Consider the following 20,719-nt stretch of genomic DNA (forward strand, 5'->3'; position numbering starts at 1 on the left):
TCGTTACATTAGATGTGAAAAAACATTAAGAAACATTCTTAATTTTATTAAGAAATTTGTCATGATTGCTAGTGCTTAAATAAATTTAAGAATCAGAATATTTTAATTTTTATTCAATAAATGTATATTTTACTTTCTCATTTCAAGCGTTTATTTTAAATAATAGTATGTTTTTACAGTTAGTGATAAGAGGTCAGACTGTTTACACCAGTATAGCTTAAATAATCCACAATAAACTACTGAACTATGTATTCATATTTTAATACATTATTGTTAAATATTTTTATGCAACATTTGTGTCTAGACACACAATCTGAAAGCCTGAATAATGAAACACAACTTACAACATATACTTTTTTTTCACCCACCTGAAACATACATTTCACACAAACTTAACATACTAAAACTTACATTTGAAAGGTTTTTTTTTTTTTTTTCATGGATTTTTTTTACATTTTTTATTTACCCATTGTATAGAAATGCACAATATGTCATATTCACATTGATGTTTCCCTATTAAATATATAAAGTAATTTGTTGGTATGTAGTTTGTAGCCAAAACTACAAGTAGTTTTATTAATCAGCAGCATTTAATAAATCAGCAAATCCTGAGCATATCTGTTTCCCAATTCTTTACATGAACATCCTTCATATTCCCTATTGATGTTCTTCTGTCTGGCTTAGGGCTAGTGTCATCTGAGCTTTCATTTTCTTTGTATTCACACAGAGTAGAACACAAACAGCAGCAAATTAAACATGAGACAAAGAGGGGAAGCACGGCAGCATGAAATAGCTTATAATATTGTGGAGCCTATTCAAGCATGTTAATGAAGATTTTCAGCCCCGAATGGAGAGAGATATTTCACACAGTGTACCCTCATTCAGAGCTTGGAATATTGTTGCTGCACTGAATAGTTTAGCCTGCATGTTTGTCTTAAATGTTTATCTCTTGCCGGAAAACTTTGGGTGCTCCATATTTAGATTTTTACTTGTGTAAGTGACTATGATAACATCTGGGGTTGCGACTATAACCTTACATATATGTGTATGTAATCTCAGTATGGTCTGATGCACAATCTGAGCCAGGGTACTTTTAAACACAATTGAAATCATATCCACACACATATCCTCAGAAGTCACTGTAATGTCTGGCTGGCCCTGTTCCAGAGGCCGAGAGCTGGATTCAGGGTGGAGTGTGTTAGCAGCTGGGAAGGGTGTTCATTGTGAGTTAACTGAAAACACTGGTGTCCTTAAATAACCTCCTCAAACACACATAGAAGCAAACACACACTGGTTAGTTAAAGTCTTCCATCTGTAAAGCAGAGAATGTTTCCAGCAGAGAGAGACAGCAGGAGAGGATGACCTCATCACTGCATTAGATTAGACTGCAGATATAGTGGGAAAGGTTGCCTGGTGGTTAGAAGACAGCATCATTACCCAGAAGGCTTCTGGCTCCATCTTTAACACACAATCAGTGTTCTAAGTTGTCATGTTGTGCTTTAACAGAACATAAAAATTAGTCTTAACTTAATTTATCTTAAGTGTAGAATTTTTAGAATGCTCCAAAAAAATGCACAAGAGTGAAACACGCTGGCCGAGCATGCTTGAACAGAAATATTTACATTTTAGACACAAGGTTGTCAATCAATCGTCGAGGCTCCAAACAATTAGTAGCATTCCTGAATGAATAAGTGTTGCTGAAAGAATCTGCTGAAAGTGTTGAGTGAAAGATTTAATGACTCACACTTAAACACAAGCTTTATGTTGGCATACCTTACTAAAATGAGATTTTCTAGATAGTTTGGACTTTTTATTATTTACATAAATGGACAAAGGTGAAAATATTTAGACAAAAGATGTCTAGACAACCTTAATCCCATTATTTACATTCTAACCAAAGTGTGCATGTGCTCATGATGTACACATTGACATGACATGCATAATACGCAGATTAAAAATTATAGCAGAGAAGAGAAATTAGCATTTATATCCAATGGTATAGGTGCACAAACAGAAATAAGTGCAGTGGAATGGCAAGACATCACAGGCAGGGTCACATAGTGACCATGAAGCTTAAACGCGCATCTGGTGTAAGCAGCATCAGCTTCTGTGTCTTAACAGCACCCAAATTTTATGGGACTCACAGCTTAAAATGACCTACCTAACTTAAAATTGTAATAGTTCCTGACTTCAGTGTGCTACACACACAATTTTCTGAGTGTCTTTGGCAAGTCATCCAGTCCATCATCCAGAGTTGATAATGCTCAAAAATATAAAAAGTTATAGACATTGAAGTGCCTTGAAAACTGATTTATTTTATTTAATATAAAAATACATGAAATAAGTCCTGGAGAAATCCAGAAAAGTCATGGGTTGAGTGTCGGCTTAGTTTCTATTTCAAATCTGAAGAAGATGCCATAAAAAAATGAGATTCCTGCAATAATTTTTCGGAGACTATGTCTAGTCCCCCCCCCCCCCCTCTCAATAATCGCACTCTATTCATATATAAACGCATTTACATTAATAGCTTTCTATCATATGCTGATTATCAGTCATAGAGATGGTAATCATGCAGATACAGCCACATTCACCACAAAACACATACATATATATGAAGAAAAAATAAAGAAATAATTATTTACACAAAAAAACGATCGCTGTTACACCCCCATCATATGACAGGTATATCACAGCATGCGCCACGAGCCGTCACAAGAGAGCACCAGAATTGTAATAAACAATATTCTGCTTATCTTTGAATTTTTTTTTTTTAGTTGATGGTCTCAATCTGTTAGTGACATAGTATGCTACAAAACCATGCTGTTTTTTTTATTACTGTGACGCAGTATTTTGAGTTTAGGTTATTCCATAACAGATACGAACAATATTGGCCTTTGAAGACGTTTTTTGTTCTTGAAGCCCTTCTCTAGCAGATGACGTCTTATGGTTATTGGGCTGCAGTCGGCATCATTAAGGGCCTTAATTTGGGTCGAGGATAGACCTGTGTCTTCAAGGACAACCCGTTGGATCCTGCGGCTCAGTGCAGGTGAAATCTTTTTGGGTCTACCACTTGACTTTTTGTCCCATAACTCTCAGGATTTTTTAAGAAGTGTAAAATGACTGTCTTACTGCGTCCAACCTCGGCAGCGATGGCGCGTTGTGAGAGACCTTGCTTGTGCAGCTCAACAATCCTGCCACGTTCAAAAAGAGAAAGCCTTTTTGCCTTTGCCATCAGGAGATCTTGACAGTATGACTGCTTGAAAAGCAATGACATGAAAGCCATATTTTTGTGCAGATTTGACCTTTTTATGGCTATGGTCTTAAACTTTTGATCAGCTGATGAACAGTCTGTTTGAGTTTAAATGCAGTTTTCAATAAATTGCCTATACTCTATTTTTTGTCTCTTGCTCCTGTTTCTTCTTTTGGCATTTTGAAGCAGCACTTACAACCCGGTTATGATCCACTAGTGCGAAATGTGTAAAATTTGCAAGCATCCTCTGGTCTTAAGATTTTGTTCAGGAGTATATATATATATATATATATGTATGTATTAATTAGTTGCAGCGCAGCACTTCACGTCTGATGTGAGACAGACTTAAAATGCAGTAAACAGTAAAACAGTTGCGGTACAAATTAATATGTTAATTAGTACATTTAGAAATGTAAAATAATTTGAAAACAAATACTAGTTTACCTCATCCAGCAGCAAAATGAAATGTTTTGCACAGCTAAATAAGCTAAATGGACTTTGCTGACATCGCCTCACACACTCAAGTTTAAGTATAAGTATTTATAAGTATTTATTTAAAACTTTTTGTTTTTGTGAAAACTTGTATATGAATTGAAAATCCTGTTTTACAGTCTGTTACTATAGACATTGCCTTACCCCGCTCATATGGTATTCATTTTATTTGTGCAGATCAGAAAGTCTTAAATTTGAGCTTAAAAATCCTGCAGAAACCCGATAAACAATGAGTAGCTGAAATATCCCCACCATAAATCACAACAGATTAAAACATTCTATTTAGGACTATATATGATATAAAGTACATTACTTTCTACCTATATAAATCCACATACATTTTTTTGTGTTTGTTTTGTTTTGTAAAAAAATTCTGCATTTCTATTTGGTATGTACAGGAAGTGTCAAATGGCATGACGGGATGAATAGATGTGGGGGGCGAGGGAGAGATTAATAGAGGAGGGCAGCTAGTCTTCCTTCCTGTCTGTATCATTGGTATATTTCCTGTTGTTATATTGGTCTGTCTGTGTTCTCGGCTGGCTTTAAAGTCTAATCTTACAATCCTATACACATGGCTCAGCTTCAGCTGTCACTATTTCTGTTGTCTCTCGGGGGAGCTTATGTAACAAGTCACATGTGAGATGTGAAAATGAGAGCAAAATAGGTCAGTTGAAATAGTGAACAGGATTTGTTATTTGATTAAATGTGATTTCCTTAATTATAAATAGTGCTTGTATTTTGGATGAATTCCTGTGAGTGAATTTGATGTGTTTGTATTTCAATAGATGAATATCTTTGGATTGTTTGGTTAGTTTAAGTGTACTGCACTCTTTGTGTGCAAAAGGCAAATAAGAAGACTTAAGTGTGCTGTAGCACTATCCCTCTTTCAGGGACTTTTATTATGAAAGAGCTTATTTAGCTGTGCAAAATGCTGTTTTCGTCAAGGCCACAAACTCATTTAACCTGTCCAAAACCAAATGGCTTCTGAGTAAAAGGAAATCTGTACCGTATGAACTGTTGTCGACTTGCTGCGCAAGTGTCAAAATGTCCTCCACAGTTTCATTAATTACTTCCATTTTTCCAAACATTCCGCAAAATCGTCTATTAATAATTGTTTATTACCATCGACTGTGAGTGATGTCACATCCCAATGCAAACACGCCCAATAAAATGGCCCCACCCCTGTTACTTGATTGACAGGTTTCCATGTAGACATCGGAAATTCAAATGCAAAAGGGATTGCGATTCCATTTGAGTTTTGGCAGTTTACATGCGCAGTGCAGAGAGAGTGAAAAAGCAAATGTTGTAATTAATATTGCTATTTAAATATGACAGGCTCATAGTTCTTAAGACATGAGAAATGCATTTGCAAATGGACTTTGCTTTTCAATTTGAAATTTGGCACTCACTGCATTAGCGAAAGCGAAAATGCAAACGGTAATGCAAGATTTGCATTTGCATTTGGATTATGTCACAATTTATGCGTCCAGATTTTGAAAACGTAAATGAAAATACAATTTGAAATTCCATTTGAAAATAGTCCAGAAAATCCTTCCATACTATTGTTATACTTCTTTTAAACTGAAAATAGGAAAGTTTGCTTTCAGTTTACTTTTTATATACTTCTCAGAAATGGGCTTTATGTACTACTCAGAAATATACTTAAAATGATATTTAAGTATACTTGACTTATAAACATTCTATACTCCTAGAATCCGTGTTTTCATTATTATACAGTAGAGGGCGCTAGTACACATGTTCTGCACAGAATTCCCCCCCCCCCCCCCCCCCCAAAAAAAAGAAAGTGGAGAAGAAAAAAGAAACAACAGATAGTAAAACATGTAATCGAACATGATCATCTGACATGAAATGTCGAATAAAATGTCGACCGCTGAAGAGGTAATAATTACAGTCAAGCTTTGGGTGTTGATTGACTCCATCTCCATCCATTTTGATTATCATTTTGAATTCAATTCATAGTCTTTTTTCAGCGTTTTGTTCAAAAAGGTAATTTCTTTATTTTTTATGAAACTTACCCACATTAAAGTGTTTAAAAAAAGAATGCATAAAATAGAATAATATGCTTTCGTTTAAAAGCAGATTATGTTCTTTCTTTTGATTTTTTTGTATGTTCAGATATTCAGACAACAAAATATTTACAAATTCAAACCTAAAATAGGTACATAGTAGTACACTTAAAGTATGATATAAAGTTCACTTAAAGAAAACTTATGAGTATACTTGCAGTATAAAACTACTAAACTAGTAGTTTACTGAGACTATACTTAAAAGTGTACAAAGTTTTTAATTAGTAAACTATCAGTAAACCTATAAGTTCACTTTTAATTAATATAATTGCAGTACAAACTACAAACATAGAGGTAAACTAGTTGTGTAGTCAAAGTTTGTTACTGTTATATTTAAAGTATACTTAAAAGTATACTTGTATATACTAGAAAGTGGGCCAATTTAGTCCCAAGGAGTATTGAAAAAGTACACTTACAAGTATACTACTAGAACACTGATATCTGTATACTTGCTACATTAAGTTTACTTAAAAATATATTTGAACTCTACTTAAGTATACTTGGTAAAATAAACTTGAAGTATACTACATCTTGGTAAGGGTAGAACTCATTCAAGGAAGAACTTTGACCACATATTATAAAAGCACCTGAGCTTCACATGCTCCCGCACCTTCATCAGTTATCAGACCATCGTACTTACCTTGATTTTACTTCAGGATGCCCGACCTATTATCTATCGCTCATAATTGCACATTACTGTGCATTGCAGTATGTTGATTAGGTGCATGTTAATGGTTGGCTTTCCCTTTTGATGCTTTTATTAACTTGTTTGCCATAATAGATCAGTTCAAGCTAATTGCTTCCCCCTCTATCATGTTCTGACTGACACACATGGTTCGCTGCTATACTATACTGAAACTAGCCCTTACTGTCTTCAAGGTAGCCCTTCTTTACACTTTGGTTTATGTTCCATTTAGAATTCCAGTTTTCCTTACCTCATTGATCCCCCACGTAAGAGTTATTACATCCTGGACCTAATGCTGTCTGTTTCTCTCATTTGATCTGAGTAGAATAATTTCTCTCTCTGAGTGTGAGCAATAGGGATGTTGTCCCTAAAACAGCTGATGAGAAAGTCTAGATGAGGGGACTTTCCATTCTAATGAGTAGAGAAAGTCTCTCTACCCAGCCAGCCACTGGAGGAATCTCTCTCTCTCTCTCTCTCTCTCTCTCTCTCTCTCTCTCTCTCTCTCTCCCTTATTGCAGAAAGAAGGAGCAAATCTAATAAATATGGAAATGTATGAACTTAGAGACGGAGAGCTGCTGCAGGCTTAATTCTCAAGAATCTGGAACATATTGGCTATGTACTGTGTATAGCTGTTTCTTTACAAAGTAAGAAAAGATATGTTTAAAATTTTCATTTAGGATAAATAATTTTCATTGAACTTGAATATGCTGGTGCAGTATCTGTCCCTAAAATGTGATTGTGTGAATCATAATTTTCCCTCGTTTTTGTTTTTGTGATGAAATACATAAGTGGAAGTTAAAGTGACGTGACATTCAGCCAAGTATGGTGACCCATACTCAGAATTTGTGCTCTGCATTTAACCCATCCAAAGTGCACACACACAGAGCAGTGAACACACACACACACACACACACACACACACACTGTGAACACACACCCGGAGCAGTGGGCAGCCATTTATGCTGCGGCGCCCGGGGAGCAGTTGGTGTTTCAGTGCCTTGCTCAAGGGCACCTCAGTCGTGGTATTGAGGGTGGAGAGAGCACAGTACATGCACTCCCCCCACCCACAATTCCTGCGGGTCCGAGACTCGAACTCACAACCCTTCTATTGAGACTCTGACTCTCTAACCATAAGGCCACGACTTCCCCAAAATGACTGATCGGCCATTATTACCCTTTATTACCCTTGGGTACATGGCTCTGGGTATGGTCTAGTATGGTCAGGTAACTGATGTGAGTGTATGTAGGGGCAAACAGGGGAAAGCAGTTGCTTTTCTTCCATTTCCAAAGAGTAGAAAGCCTAAACCCCCAGAGAAACTGTAGTACACCAACACTAGTGCTGTTAATTATTCAGTGGACAAAATGTGTTTGCCAGAAGGTGCAACTTCTCAGTGTCTATGTCTTCCCACTGTATCATATTTCATCTCATTGTTCAAGCTTTAGCTTTGTGTGTTTGTGTGCGCATGTTTTTGCTAGAGCAGGTGATATCAGACATGAGGTGAAGCGGTTACATCTGTGTACTGATAGCTGTTTAATGACCTCCCTCTCTGTAGTCACCTCTGCTGCAAATATAAGTGTCTTTTGGAAATGCATTATGCTCTTCATGCTTAATGTGTTCACAGTGTGCCTGTGCTTATTGTGCAGGGACTTTTGCATGTGACTTTGTAGGGTACTGTAATTTGTCTGGCCATAAAAACAAACTGCAATTTTTATACAGTGCTGATTTTGAAAGTCATTTCTGCTGTTGGTTTATTACTTCAAAATGTCCTTTCATTTTCAGATTATAACATGCATGTTTTTACCAAAGCGATATGTAACATGTGATATGTAACATCCGACTCTTCTACAATCTTCCTGTGTCCTTTATGCTGTTTTTCTTAGAGGCTATTTGAGGATATTTTTATCAGAGTTTTGTGTGTGTGCGTGTGTGTGTGTCCTGTAGAGTGCAGCAGCAACACAAAGTCCGGTGATTGGAAGTCCTCCTGGAGATGGTATGCCTTTGCCCCCAGGATTTTTTCAGGTAAACACACACACACACACACACACACACACATTACAAGTATTGCACTTTGTTCATACAGCTCACTAATCTAGTTTGATAAACAGATTTTTCAGATTTTTTATTTTTTATTTTTTTGAATAAATATATCTTATTCATAAAGTTCATTGAATGACTGAAACGTAACAAAAAAAGTGGCTTGGAAACAATAAATTCAGATGATGTCAGTGTGAATAGAGAAATGTTCTACCTCTGTGATTGACAGTTGATCCGAGACAGTGCTGAGTCAGGATAGATTATGAATGAACGGCGCAATTAAATATTTATTCAGGCCCTGAAAACTATGTGTTGTTGTCTGAAACAGCAGATTATGCAAGGGATTTCCATACTTTCATTTTGTTTTTTTAATTGGAAAGAAAAGATGTGTGACTTTTCAATTATTTGTTTAATTATCTGTTATAATATGCTGTGTTTTTTAAAGAAGAATTTCAAATGCATAAAGGCTTGACTGTGTGTACATCAGTGATAATGCTTAATTTGCATTTAAGTAAATTTTTCCACACTTGAATTTGTATTTGTATTTTTTAAATACATCTGTATTTGTGCCCATCTCTGCTTACCAGAAATGTGGACCTTTTTTAAAGAAAGAATTAAGAAATAGAACAGTAAAGGAAATGCTAGGGTTAAGTCTAGTAGGGAAGTAATCATTTTGAACTATTTGCAAAATAAGAATTTAAATTATGCACACATTCACTCTTATTTTTGTATGTAAAAAATGCAAAACATTTGCTGGTTCGTCCGTTTTTTTACGTTCAGGCACTGGGGTGGACAATTTGGCCATTTCTATATATTGGGGGCACTTGTCCCCCTCAATGTCTATGGTGGTTTATGTACTTGCATTCATATAAGACCAAGAATATGCATTTAAAAAGCAAATAGGGTCATTTTTTGATTTCATGTGAACTTTTGTGATTTTTACATTGAGTGGTGAATTAAAGCCACTTATGTTGATGATGAAGTGTAACCCAGATCATTTGACTACAGCAGTGAAGTTACACATCTGTTCCAAGAGCCTAAATTGCAGATTTAAAAAATAAATACACTATTGCCATCTGGTGGTATGATTTATGGTTGCTCTGGTTTGCCTGCTTGTGTGATATGGATTGAATTGATCAGTTGTTCTCTGTTTTTGTATTTCCTCAGCAGTTTATGTCTCCTCGATACCCAGGTGGGCCCAGAGGTTCTCTAAGAATACCCAGTCAGGTATTTTCACTCATATATTCTGTCTTTACGATCAGTGCATTCGAAAACTAGTTCAGTACTTCAATCTAGTTTGTTTTGAACAGGCTTTGGGGCCTGGGAACCAGATGCTCCTACCCAGTGGGATGGATCTTACAAGGCAGCCAGGTATTTAAAATACAAACAACTGTGTAAATTTTGAAATACATGCTATATAATCAAGTCCACAAAGACACTTCTACAACTTGTGTGTTTCTTTATGTGTTTCTAACTTTATTATCAAGTTTGACTGATATCCTCCCAAATTTATAGAAATTGTGAAAAGAAAGTGTGTAGATTCTGTTAACAGCCATAATAATACATGAAGTTATGAAATATTGAACCTGTTTGCATGATCCCTCCGGTACAATCTGCCCCGCTCCAAACGGGACTCGAACCCTAGTCTCCGACAGGGGAAGTGGACAAGCTAACAACCAATGCCTCTACCTGGGGCGCCTCTTGAGATCAGGGGAGGGAGGTTTACCTCTGTTACATTTGCTTCCTTTTTCCCATTTGTAAGGCCCTCCCAACATGAGTGGGCCCATGCAGCGGATCACCCCTCGAGGAATGGTTCCTATTGGACCACAGGTAAATTATCCATGGATAATTAGGTACATTTGTGAAAGCACAGACTTTACTGTAATGTGTTATTGGTTTCTATTTGGTTTTTTAGAACTATAGTGGTGGGATGAGACCTCCCGTAAATGCCATAATGGGACCCGGGATGCCTGGGATTAACATGTAATTGAATTCTTCTTTCATGTTTTCATTTTTGGGTGGACTATCCCTTTAAGTCAGAATCCCTATTGTACTACTGTATAAACACTGAATATTTGTATACTGTTGTGTAAAGGGGTCTTGCAGGAGGAAGACCATGGCCAAATCCTCCAAATAACAATTCGGTTAGTTCTAAACATGGCATGTGATAACTGATATAGTCTAATATCCTAAACAATATAAATACCAGTACTTTCTCCCCGCAGATCCCTTATTCATCTGCATCTCCAGGCAGTTATTCAGTAAGTAATGTAATGTTGTCCATGGTTTTTTGTTGTTGTTGTAGTTACCTTGTCTGAGGTAACATTGTGTCATCTGAATAAGCAGAGTCAGTGTGTTTGCAGGGTCCCCCAGCAGGAGGCGGCCCTCCAGGCACACCCATCATGCCCAGTCCTGCAGGTAACAGATCCGGGATCAGTCAGCACAATACTAGTCCTGCATAAAATCTATGGCAGCTTTCATTGGCCAAGGCCCTCCTATGACAAGTATAGGTCTCTGCAGGAAAGTAATGGGAGTTACGAGATCAAGGTGTTTTTACACCATGATACCTGATTAGTTGATGTAATAGTGACGTTAGGTTTAGGGGTGTTGTTGGGTAAGGGGGATCATTTAGATTGCATGATTCAGAAACACCCAGCAGTTTCAAAACACCCACATGGTGATAAACGCCCACTTTTGCTCTGCAGAGACCTAAGTCTCTCCCATGAGGCCGTTTGATCTACATGTCAAACAACCAATCACATTTCGTTTCGTTCAGCAGGACGTTCCGTGGCGTGGAAATGGACCGGTTTTTAAAACTCTCGGGTGTATTCTAAAGATTCTATGCCGTGAAACTTATATATGTCAAATAACGAAATATTTGACATACCTTTGATTATTCAGCGTTTAGTTGATCCTGATAAGCGCTCATTGTCACAGTTATAAACTCGACGGCTTTTTTCTTTCATGAGGGGTTTGACGCCACAGCAGTTTTGTTTCCAGGCGAAATGTAAAAGAATGCGGCATGTCTCCCGTACAATTCAAACAATCCGATGAAGACTTCGACACTCCTGAATTTTTTCCATGGCTGTGTCCAAATTCAGGGTCTACATCCTTCGGAGGACTCATTTGAAGGATGTTACGTCACAGTGCCGCGACGAAGGCTGTCCAAATTCGTAGGATCCTTCAAATGCGGCCCACAAATACGTCCTCCTTTTCCCCGAATTGGAAGGATGGGTGTGGTGCATCCTTTCGCGTCCTACCTATCCCATAATTCTTTTCGGCAGGACGAAGCGAGTGGTAGCGGAGTGGGGGAGGAGTATTATTGTCGAAGTTTTTTTAAAACTGGCTTTTCAAAAATATATATTTTCAGTGGTTTTCTATTAGCCACTTTGTTTTAGCGTTAAGCATTTTTTTTTACATGTGTACGTGTATATGTCAAAAAAAAAACAAAAAAAAAAACGTTTACTTTCGTAAACTAGCTTCTTCCTTACTGCCTGTGTGAATATCCCCTTAAACACAGCTTATTTCTAAGGACGAAAGAGCAGCCAGAAGTGCTTATAAAGCTCCGGAGAGAGAACGATGAGCTCTTTACCCGCGTCTTGCTTAGCGCTGTCATGGTTGCTAGGTGACAGGACATGAGCAACGGGTAAGGGAGGGAACTGAAAGAAGGGTAGGCTGTCCAAATTCACAAACACCGACTTCCGGATTTGCGGTCGTCGGAGGACCCCTCCTCCTTCAACGGGGTAGGAAGGATCCTAAGGAGGATGCAGACCCTGAATTTGGACACAGCTACTGTTTGTGTCCCTCATGCATCAGACGAGGCTGATGACTAGCACAACACTAACAACTTCAAATCCAAAGTGCTCTGTAAAGCCTTGTGCATGCCCTCGTGCAAGTCGATTAGATCAAATTGTAAAAAGACAGCATCACATATTCTTCTTGAATGAGGCAAGTTTATAAATAGACTAGATTTTATTCAATACTTTTTATCAGTATTTCAATATTTAAAATATGGATCAAATAAATTATTGAACTCAGTATTTGTGTGCTGTTTAGAGTAAGACACATTTCATTCTTTACCCAAGTCATTTATTTTGTCTTTAATTAATTAATAACTAATGTGATGTACAATATTGATTTAGAGTCAAACAACTCGAGTGACAACATGTACAGCTTGATCAGCTCAGTCCCTCCAAATGGAAACAGACCGAATGTGAGTCTTGGCAATTTTTAACTATATTTGTATAAAGTATATTGTTTTTCTTATGGTATTTTTCCTTTCAGTTTCCATTGGGTTCAGGTCCTGATGGCCCAATAGGCAGCATGGCAAGCATGGAGCCTCATCATATGAATGGTTCATTAGGTAAGACAGATTTGACAAACACAACACAATGCCAAACACACACACACACACACACACACACACACACACACACACACACACACACACATATTTATATGTATATATATATATTCCATCCATTTGCACATTTCCACCTTTACTACTTTTCATTGAATTCTCTGAAGTCTTTTCCTTTTCCCTCCATTCAACAGCAGGATCTGGTGACATTGAAAGCCTCCCAAAGGTACGGGACATTTCCATACCACTTTGACAGACATTTAAACAGTGACGCCATTTATCTGAAATTCATTTGTGTTTTTTGTTCTTAAACTCAATTTTCACTTACATCAGAGCTCACCAGGAAACCTCAGCATGAATAATCAGCCTGGCACACCAAGAGATGATGGAGAAATGGGTGGCAACTTCCTCAACCCATTTCAGAGTGAAAGCGTATGTATGCAGAAAGCCTTTTCTGTAGAATCGTTTGAGTTAAATACGGCAGCAGATGAAATTCAAACTACCTTCCTGTCTTGCAGTATTCTCCAAACATGACAATGAGTGTGTGAGAGGACAGCGCAGGAGTAATTTTCACCGTGTTCAGCAAAAAGCTGAATCTTCTCCCAGCCGACTATTTTGATTTTCTACTCATTTTGTTTTTGGTGAACTGTTTTGAATTAGTGACGTCATCCTACACCAAATCTGAATAAACATAAGCAAGCCATGAAAGAAAGCTGAAACACCTAGAAGAAGCTTTTTCAACATTCCATGGTTAATATGTCCCGTCTCCTGTTTGGGCATAATACATTTTTACAAGTATTTTTTATGTACCTTTTTTATGTAAAAGCTTTTTTTTCTGTCCTAAAATCCCAAGAAGCCCTCAGTATCCCATATAGTGACTTCCTCCACTGTTAGATCATTTACACAATTAAACCTTGTTATGATTGAACAGCAGAAAAAAATATTTTTGTTGTTGAGTGAACGAAACTTGATATTTCAAGGCCTTCACGTTATTTTCCCATTTAGACGAGGATTTGATCAGACAACGGTTACTGACAAAATCGCGCTTTATCAAACGCATTTGGGCACACCAAAGTTTGGCTTGAATTCAGTTGTGCTTTGAAACAAGACAAATGTACAGTATATCCCTAAACATAATGGACTAACCCCCAAATTTTTAGGACTGACCTCAAGATTTCTTGTCACGTTGGACTTATTCTTGTAAATACAGCTGTGAATCTGTGAAGAATTTGGATATGCTGATATAAAAACCATTTTCACCATTTGTAGTTGTTTTTGAGTTTGTAAACTTTTTGGTCATTCTTGTACATTCTTGCTGGGTTGATAGTCAACTAATATTCTTGCTAGATATGAAATGATTTGATCAGGTCTCTGGTTAAATGGCTTGACTTAGACAAACCAATATACAAATATCAGTGTTCAAAGCACTTTTAAACAAGATTTGAAGCCTTAACTTACATAATTTGCATCTTTACACCCTACTGTCAAAAGGGTTGGAACCGGGAAGATTTTTTTTTAATATATATATATATATACACATTTAATTTAAAGGTGCTGTAGGGAACTTTTGTCAAAAAATATTTTGTACATATTTATTAAACCTGTCATTATGTCCTGACAGTAGAATATGAGACAGATAATCTGTGAAAAAAATCAAGCTCCTCTGGCTCCTCCCAGTGGTCCTATTGCCATTTGCAGAAAATCATGCGCTCCCGGTAAAAAACAACCAATCAGAGCTGCGGTCCGTAACTTTGTTTGTGTTCAAAATGTAGAAAAATGAACATAATAAGCGAGTACACCATGAATCCATTTTCCGAGCCGTGTTTTTAGCTTGTCCTGAATCACTAGGGTGCACCTATAATAAGTGTTTATATTCTGACTATTTTAGATTGCTTCAGGGGTACCGCGGCGGCGGAGTAACCCAGTACCTTTGTGATTCTTCATAGACATAAACAGAGAGAAGTAGTTCCGGCTACAATGTTCTTCTGCAAGACGCAAGCAGTTCTGTTTATTAACCGCTAGAGCGTCAAAAGTTCCCTACTGCAGCTTTAAATGCATTTCACTAAAATGTAAAATGATATGTAAAATGCTATTTATTCCTGTGATGCATTTCTCAGTGTCACATAATTCTTCAGAAATCTTTTTTAATGCTGGGTGCTGGAGAGACATTTCTTTTATTACCAATAGTATTACCAATGCAGAAAACTCAAAATAGAAAATTCAAAATCACAGTATATTTTTAACATTTAAATGTCTTTACTGTCAAATGAACGCATCCTTGCTAGATAAAAGTATACATTTTCTGACTATACTATACTGTTACATCTATCTGAAGATAAACCCACAGTTAACTGGTGTAAATGTTTTAGAGAATTTTCACCAAGCAACTTCATAAAATCCAGCCAGCTGGTCCCATATCATGTAAATCACAGTATAAACATAATTAATGTAACATACAAATTTTGTTGTCTTTACTAAACATTAAGTATCTGGTACGTAAATATGATTTTATTGGTAAGTATAGCTATTAATGAATACAAAAATAGAGTAAGAATCTATACATTAGCTAAGACCTTATAAAAGCATATGAAGTGCCAGGGTCATTTGGCTCTTCTCGGAAATGTTAAGAATAATAATAATAATTCAAGAGTTCCAATTAATTATAGTGCAATCAACTCCAACCATCATGATGCATTTCCCAAATGCATCAGAGGCTAAGTTGATCGCAGAGACCACTGGTGGCAATGGGTCTCCTATCCACTTAAGCTTCCCACGCTTTTGAGAAACGCAGTTTTGATAAAGTAAACGATTTAAAGTCATTGGAAACCTGCTACAGATGGTCTGAGAAGGTCTCTCACCCTGACCAGCTGCAAAGTCCTCAAAACTCCTTTCAAATCAGCCCGGTTCTCATGCCATCAGCTTCCGGTACTGGTTGCCCACGCTGCTTTTAAAAGTGTCCAGCTTGCTTGACCTGGTGGTGCTGGTGAACTGTGCGCTGCTCTCGATGCCTGAAGATCCCTGACACTTGAGAAAGGCTACAACCTGTTTTTGGCACTGAGACGACCCGAAATAGTACATGATGGGGTCCAGACAGCAGCTGATGCTCCCGATGCACGTGGACACCAAGTACGCGGAGTAAGACGCATCGTTGTGCTTGTGGGCGAACTGCACGTAATGCGCCAAAAGGATGATGTTTGTGGGCGCGAAGCATATGACGAAAATAGCAAAGACCGTTACGGCCATAAAGACGGCCCGCGTTTTCTTCGCGCGGTTTTCCACGTTGGCCGCGCACAACGCTTGGATGACGCGCACGTAGCAAACGGTGCTAAAAATGAGCGGGATGAAGAAGAAAAGCGAAGAGATTATGGGGAAGAAATACAGGTAATACTCGCGAAGGCGGTGGATGTCAAGGACGTCGTGACAGGTGGTGATACCCAGGTCAGGTAGGTGAATGGTTTGACTGGAAATCAGCAAAGGCGTCACACCACCGATGGACAAAAGCCACATGGCGGCGCAGACGACGGACGCGGTTCGCGGGCTGCGCCAGATGAGCGAGTCCATCGGGTAAACGACCGCCATGAAGCGGTCCACACTAATGCACATCATCAGCAGCACAGAGCAGTACATGTTGCAGTAGAAAGCAGCCGTGACGAATCGACACATGCCGGTCCCGAATATCCAGTTATTTCCGTTGTAATGGTAGGCTATCTTAAATGGGAGCAATAGGACGAACAGAAGGTCGGCGCAAGCCAGATTGATCATATAAATCGCCGCCGTTTTTTTCGGTCTCACTTTGCGCACAAACATGACCAGCGCCAGCAGATTTAGAGGAGCGCTGATGATAAACACCACAATGTATATTGATGGGATGACAGCGGTCAGCACGCGGCCTGTGAGGAAGCTGGAGGCCTCCGGGGAGATGTGGTAAGTCTTCTTAGCCACGTGGTGTTGGTGATCTTTCTTGGGTTTGGAGACTGGATCCGAACTGGAGCCGCTTCCTCCATCTTGCACGTCCAGGTAATCAATGGGCTCATCGGTGACGGTGAGGAAGAAACCAGAAAATGTCCGAATAAACGTGTCTGTGAAAATAAATAACATTAGGTAAAAAAATGTAATTGTCACATTAATTATTCCCGATTATAATTATTAGGCTACTTATTATAAAAATACCCCCGCAAGAATAGGACATAACAGCACAGACTGTTTTTATCTGATCTTTCTGCCTGGCCAGGCTAATTTTTCGTACTGTAGTTATTGAATTCAATTCAAGTTTATTTGTATAGCGCTTTTTACAATACAAATCGTTACAAAGCAACTTTACTGAAAATTATGTTTCTACAATATTTAGTTATATTAAAGCCTATATAGAATTTATTTCCAGAGAGGAATCGGTGATTAAATGACAAAGTAATCCATATAGCCACTCGGTCATGGGTTTAACATTCATATAAATTAAAATGAATAACTGTTAAAGTTCACAGTTTATTAAATTGCTTTTAGTTTACAGTACATTATTTTAACTTTTTAATTTTACATTATTATTCGTTTTATTTCGATTTAACCTACTATTAGTCCTGCTCAGGCTAGACCTTTTTTTTCAGAAGGGATTTTTATGATTAGTTGTGGATGGTATTTGAAATGCGGAATTCATTAAACGCTAATAAACTTAGTTTCAACATATTTAGACAAGATTTTACAGAACACTCCCGGCAGAGTAGTCTTGCCTTAAGTAATGGAGCACCAAATAAATGCTGGGTTATTAACAAATTAACTAAGCGCTTATTGTGAACTTAGCGTCCCAAATATGTAATAGCAGCTAACTCGCACGTCACTTTTGAGCAGGAGATTGTATTGCTCACTTTCAAAAGTAGACTCCGCTCACCAAAGCACCGCAAGTTACTTAAATTTATTATACTTTACATCGATTCACGTGTAAAGAAAGAGGCTGTAAATGACTTACCGTTATTGGGCAGAGCAGTCGCAGAGCCCTTCACAACCAGCAGCCCCATCAACACCACAATCCGCAACATCACGGCTGAATGAAACGTGCAGCTCAAAAATGATGAAAGAATGCAATTCTAAAGAAAACCAGCAAAGACTGTTCACTGAAAGAGCCTGGTCTCGCGCTATTTCAACAGCAGTCCTCAGACATCAGTCAAGACTGGAGGGTGAATACATTCACACCCCCATCTGTCTCCTGCAGGTCAACGCCTACTCTAACACAACAGACCAGGACTAGCTGATACAGGGTTGAGGCGGGTTACTTACCAGTATCTACAGCATATATATATATACATATATATATATATATGTGTGTGTGTGTGTGTGTGTGTGTGTGTGTGTGTGTGTGTATGTGGAGGAAAATAAAACAAGTTTTGATGTATGATCGCTGTATTTATTTAATCCATCTCATTACAGAACACTGTCAGTTTTTTTTTACTGAAAACTTCTGATGCCGTTTAATAGGTAACTTTAAAAAGATGCACATTTGAGCACGTAGAAACGAAAGGCACTACTGTAGTTCATGACAGTCTTGTGAAAAGTCTTCTCCAGTTTATCTTATTTAAAAGCCACATGGCAGTAGTGCATTATCAGTCATTAAGTCGTTCATCTTATTAATTACTAAGATATTAAAACATTGCAGCATTCAATACATTACTTGCAATAAAATAGATATTTCAATTACACTTGTATTTAAAAATATAATTAATACACAATTTAAAAAAATGTCATGAACATTTGTTGTTTTGATTGTGGTTTGATTAACTTTCCTTTCAAATGTTAAGTCAAAAGTAATCTATGTATGTACAGCTTGGCATGTGTGATAATTCTTAGAATGGTAAGATCTCATTTTATAGTTAATTAAATACAGAAGACCTGCAAACACAGTTACACAAATACCCTGAATGCTCAGAGAAATATCATTTACAAACACATCTAAAAACCAAAGGCACAAGCTGTTCTTTTCACACAATTTGTGTAGACTAACATCTAAAATGAGACTCTGAGAACTAGATATTTTTCACTGAACATATTTTCACTTTCATTTTCCATAGAACTTTTTGTTCAAAAGGAAGATCAGTAGGTTGACGTTGACTTTGGCCTTGTCGAACATTTTCATAACAGCAACTCCCTCATACTGAAGCTGCAACAGGTCCTGGTAATAAAAAAAACACAAAACAGGTCTCTATTGGTCTGTCCATAAATGCAATTGCACATAATACAACTAATATCCTGCATGTCCGAGAGAAAAACTGTTGCTATGTGGCTTGTGCCAAGGCTCTGTGCACCTGGGAACTGACCTGGAAATGCAGTTGCACCTTCTCCATCTCAACTCCCATGAACTTGGCCTTTATCTCAAAGTCGCCCACTTCCTCACAAGGGCAAATGTCAAACATGACATTTTTTAACCTGAAATGTACAAAACACTGACTCAAGTACTGGAATAGGTGGAGCTTAATATTGTACATCTTACAGTGCAAATAATTTCATTGTTGAAAAATGACTGGTAGCACCGATTATATAAGCAGAACATATTCCTGAGATTGACAAATTTAAAATTTACAAGAATTATGACGGGAATAACAAATTAAACGACTAAATCACTGAGCACTAAAACATACGATTTTTTATATTCTTTTGATCTGCCTTGAGAGATTGCAAAAATAGTTGGTTAAACTCCCCTTTGGGCTGCATGAGGAAGCGCAAAACATGATGGATAACTTTAGTTATAAGAAATTTTAGTTTAGATATTATTTATTTGATTATGACACAATGTTAAGTTATTAATTACAAATACAAATATTTTATTATCAGTGGTATGAAAAGAAATGGTACAAAGAGGAAAAAGCATACTGATTAGTCTGGAGTCCTTCAATCTCCAGAACGACTCCTTTCTCATGCAGTTTGGCTGCTGTGTACTTCAGAGATGAGGCCTTGGACTTCTTACTGCCCTTCCCCTCTTCCTTTCTGTCCAGTTTAATGGACCTTCGTGAATTCCTGGTGGTGAAACAACCATCAATGAATTATATGTCTGTAGACACTTTCCAATTTCCACACCACTAGTAAGCACCTTTCAAGCTCTTGTGTATCAGGGCCCGATTGTGGCTCTGTGATCTCTAATCATTAGATATCAATATAAAAAATGAGAAAATTATCAAAATGTTTAAACATTAGGGAAAATTGACAAACTGATATAAGTTAGTCATGAGGTTAAATAAAATAAATGAGCAATTACATAAATTTACAATGATAAACAAACTGATAATAACAGCAGATGTGCTGTACCTCAACTCAGCATAAAATCAGTAAGATAATAGGTTATCGTAATCATTTAAAATAACTATTTTCAGTTTAAGCATTATTAAAAAAAATATATATTAATATATAAAACAGCAGATGGGCTTATTGAGAGTGCAAATTCATTCTCTGCCAGCAGTAATACATTTGGAGCGGCAGAAATAGCGTTTTCCCCATAGACTGTAGAAAAACATGGACATAGTGTACATGTCTACGGGTGATGTCACCTAAAGTACGTTTTTTGAAGCTTAAAGTGTGTAGAGCGGACCGTCACCACCTTGGCAGCGCGTCACCGTGCGACTCTCCCAGACAACTGAAAATGGGTAAAAAGGCGGGAGCTACTTGCTGAAGCCAGACGGCACGCGACGGCAGTGTCAGCAGCAGCAAACCACCTGTCACTCAAGTGGCCACACCCTTAATTATGCAGAACTTTAAGTCTTAATATAATTTAAACAGATGAGTTATAAAAAAAATTCACCACCCTCCCAGTTGTCATGAAGGGCAAAATTAG

General features: G+C 37.6%; 3 protein-coding genes across 4 annotated transcripts in view; 1 reads left to right on the top strand and 2 right to left on the bottom strand.

Annotated features, from left to right (window-relative positions):
• The window catches only part of LOC113091264 (single-stranded DNA-binding protein 2), a 28,333-nt gene extending 14,160 nt beyond the window's left edge, over window positions 1-14,173 (top strand). Inside the window, exons 5-17 of one of the 2 annotated variants that reach the window (XM_026256671.1) lie at window positions 8,457-8,534; window positions 9,717-9,776; window positions 9,860-9,920; window positions 10,312-10,379; window positions 10,465-10,532; window positions 10,645-10,693; window positions 10,775-10,810; window positions 10,913-10,967; window positions 12,692-12,762; window positions 12,834-12,912; window positions 13,104-13,135; window positions 13,243-13,341; window positions 13,428-14,173. In XM_026256671.1, the coding sequence (XP_026112456.1) occupies window positions 8,457-8,534; window positions 9,717-9,776; window positions 9,860-9,920; window positions 10,312-10,379; window positions 10,465-10,532; window positions 10,645-10,693; window positions 10,775-10,810; window positions 10,913-10,967; window positions 12,692-12,762; window positions 12,834-12,912; window positions 13,104-13,135; window positions 13,243-13,341; window positions 13,428-13,457 (786 nt within the window). In that variant the 3' untranslated portion in view covers window positions 13,458-14,173. The remainder of the gene's footprint in view (window positions 1-8,456; window positions 8,535-9,716; window positions 9,777-9,859; window positions 9,921-10,311; window positions 10,380-10,464; window positions 10,533-10,644; window positions 10,694-10,774; window positions 10,811-10,912; window positions 10,968-12,691; window positions 12,763-12,833; window positions 12,913-13,103; window positions 13,136-13,242; window positions 13,342-13,427) is intronic. The other variant, XM_026256672.1, reaches the window with a different exon arrangement.
• Window positions 14,174-15,040: 867 nt separating this feature from the next.
• On the bottom strand, window positions 15,041-18,099 carry LOC113091263 (proteinase-activated receptor 1-like). Its single transcript, XM_026256670.1, has 2 exons — window positions 17,870-18,099; window positions 15,041-16,988 (listed from the first exon to the last, which is right to left on the bottom strand). Exons 1-2 carry the CDS (start codon window positions 17,937-17,939, stop codon window positions 15,817-15,819), a joined length of 1,242 nt encoding a protein of 413 aa, XP_026112455.1. The 5' UTR covers window positions 17,940-18,099; the 3' UTR covers window positions 15,041-15,816.
• A 183-nt stretch (window positions 18,100-18,282) lies between these two features.
• LOC113091256 (ras GTPase-activating-like protein IQGAP1) overlaps window positions 18,283-20,719 on the bottom strand; it is a 49,916-nt gene continuing 47,479 nt past the window's right edge. The window contains exons 36-38 of the mRNA XM_026256663.1: window positions 19,765-19,908; window positions 19,212-19,320; window positions 18,283-19,066 (exon numbers count right to left, since the gene is read on the bottom strand). Of these exons, the coding sequence (XP_026112448.1) occupies window positions 18,953-19,066; window positions 19,212-19,320; window positions 19,765-19,908 (367 nt within the window). The 3' untranslated portion in view covers window positions 18,283-18,952. The remainder of the gene's footprint in view (window positions 19,067-19,211; window positions 19,321-19,764; window positions 19,909-20,719) is intronic.

The sequence above is a fragment of the Carassius auratus genome, unplaced genomic scaffold (genome assembly GCF_003368295.1).
Source record: "Carassius auratus strain Wakin unplaced genomic scaffold, ASM336829v1 scaf_tig00214150, whole genome shotgun sequence".
NCBI classification, from domain to species: domain Eukaryota; kingdom Metazoa; phylum Chordata; class Actinopteri; order Cypriniformes; family Cyprinidae; genus Carassius; species Carassius auratus.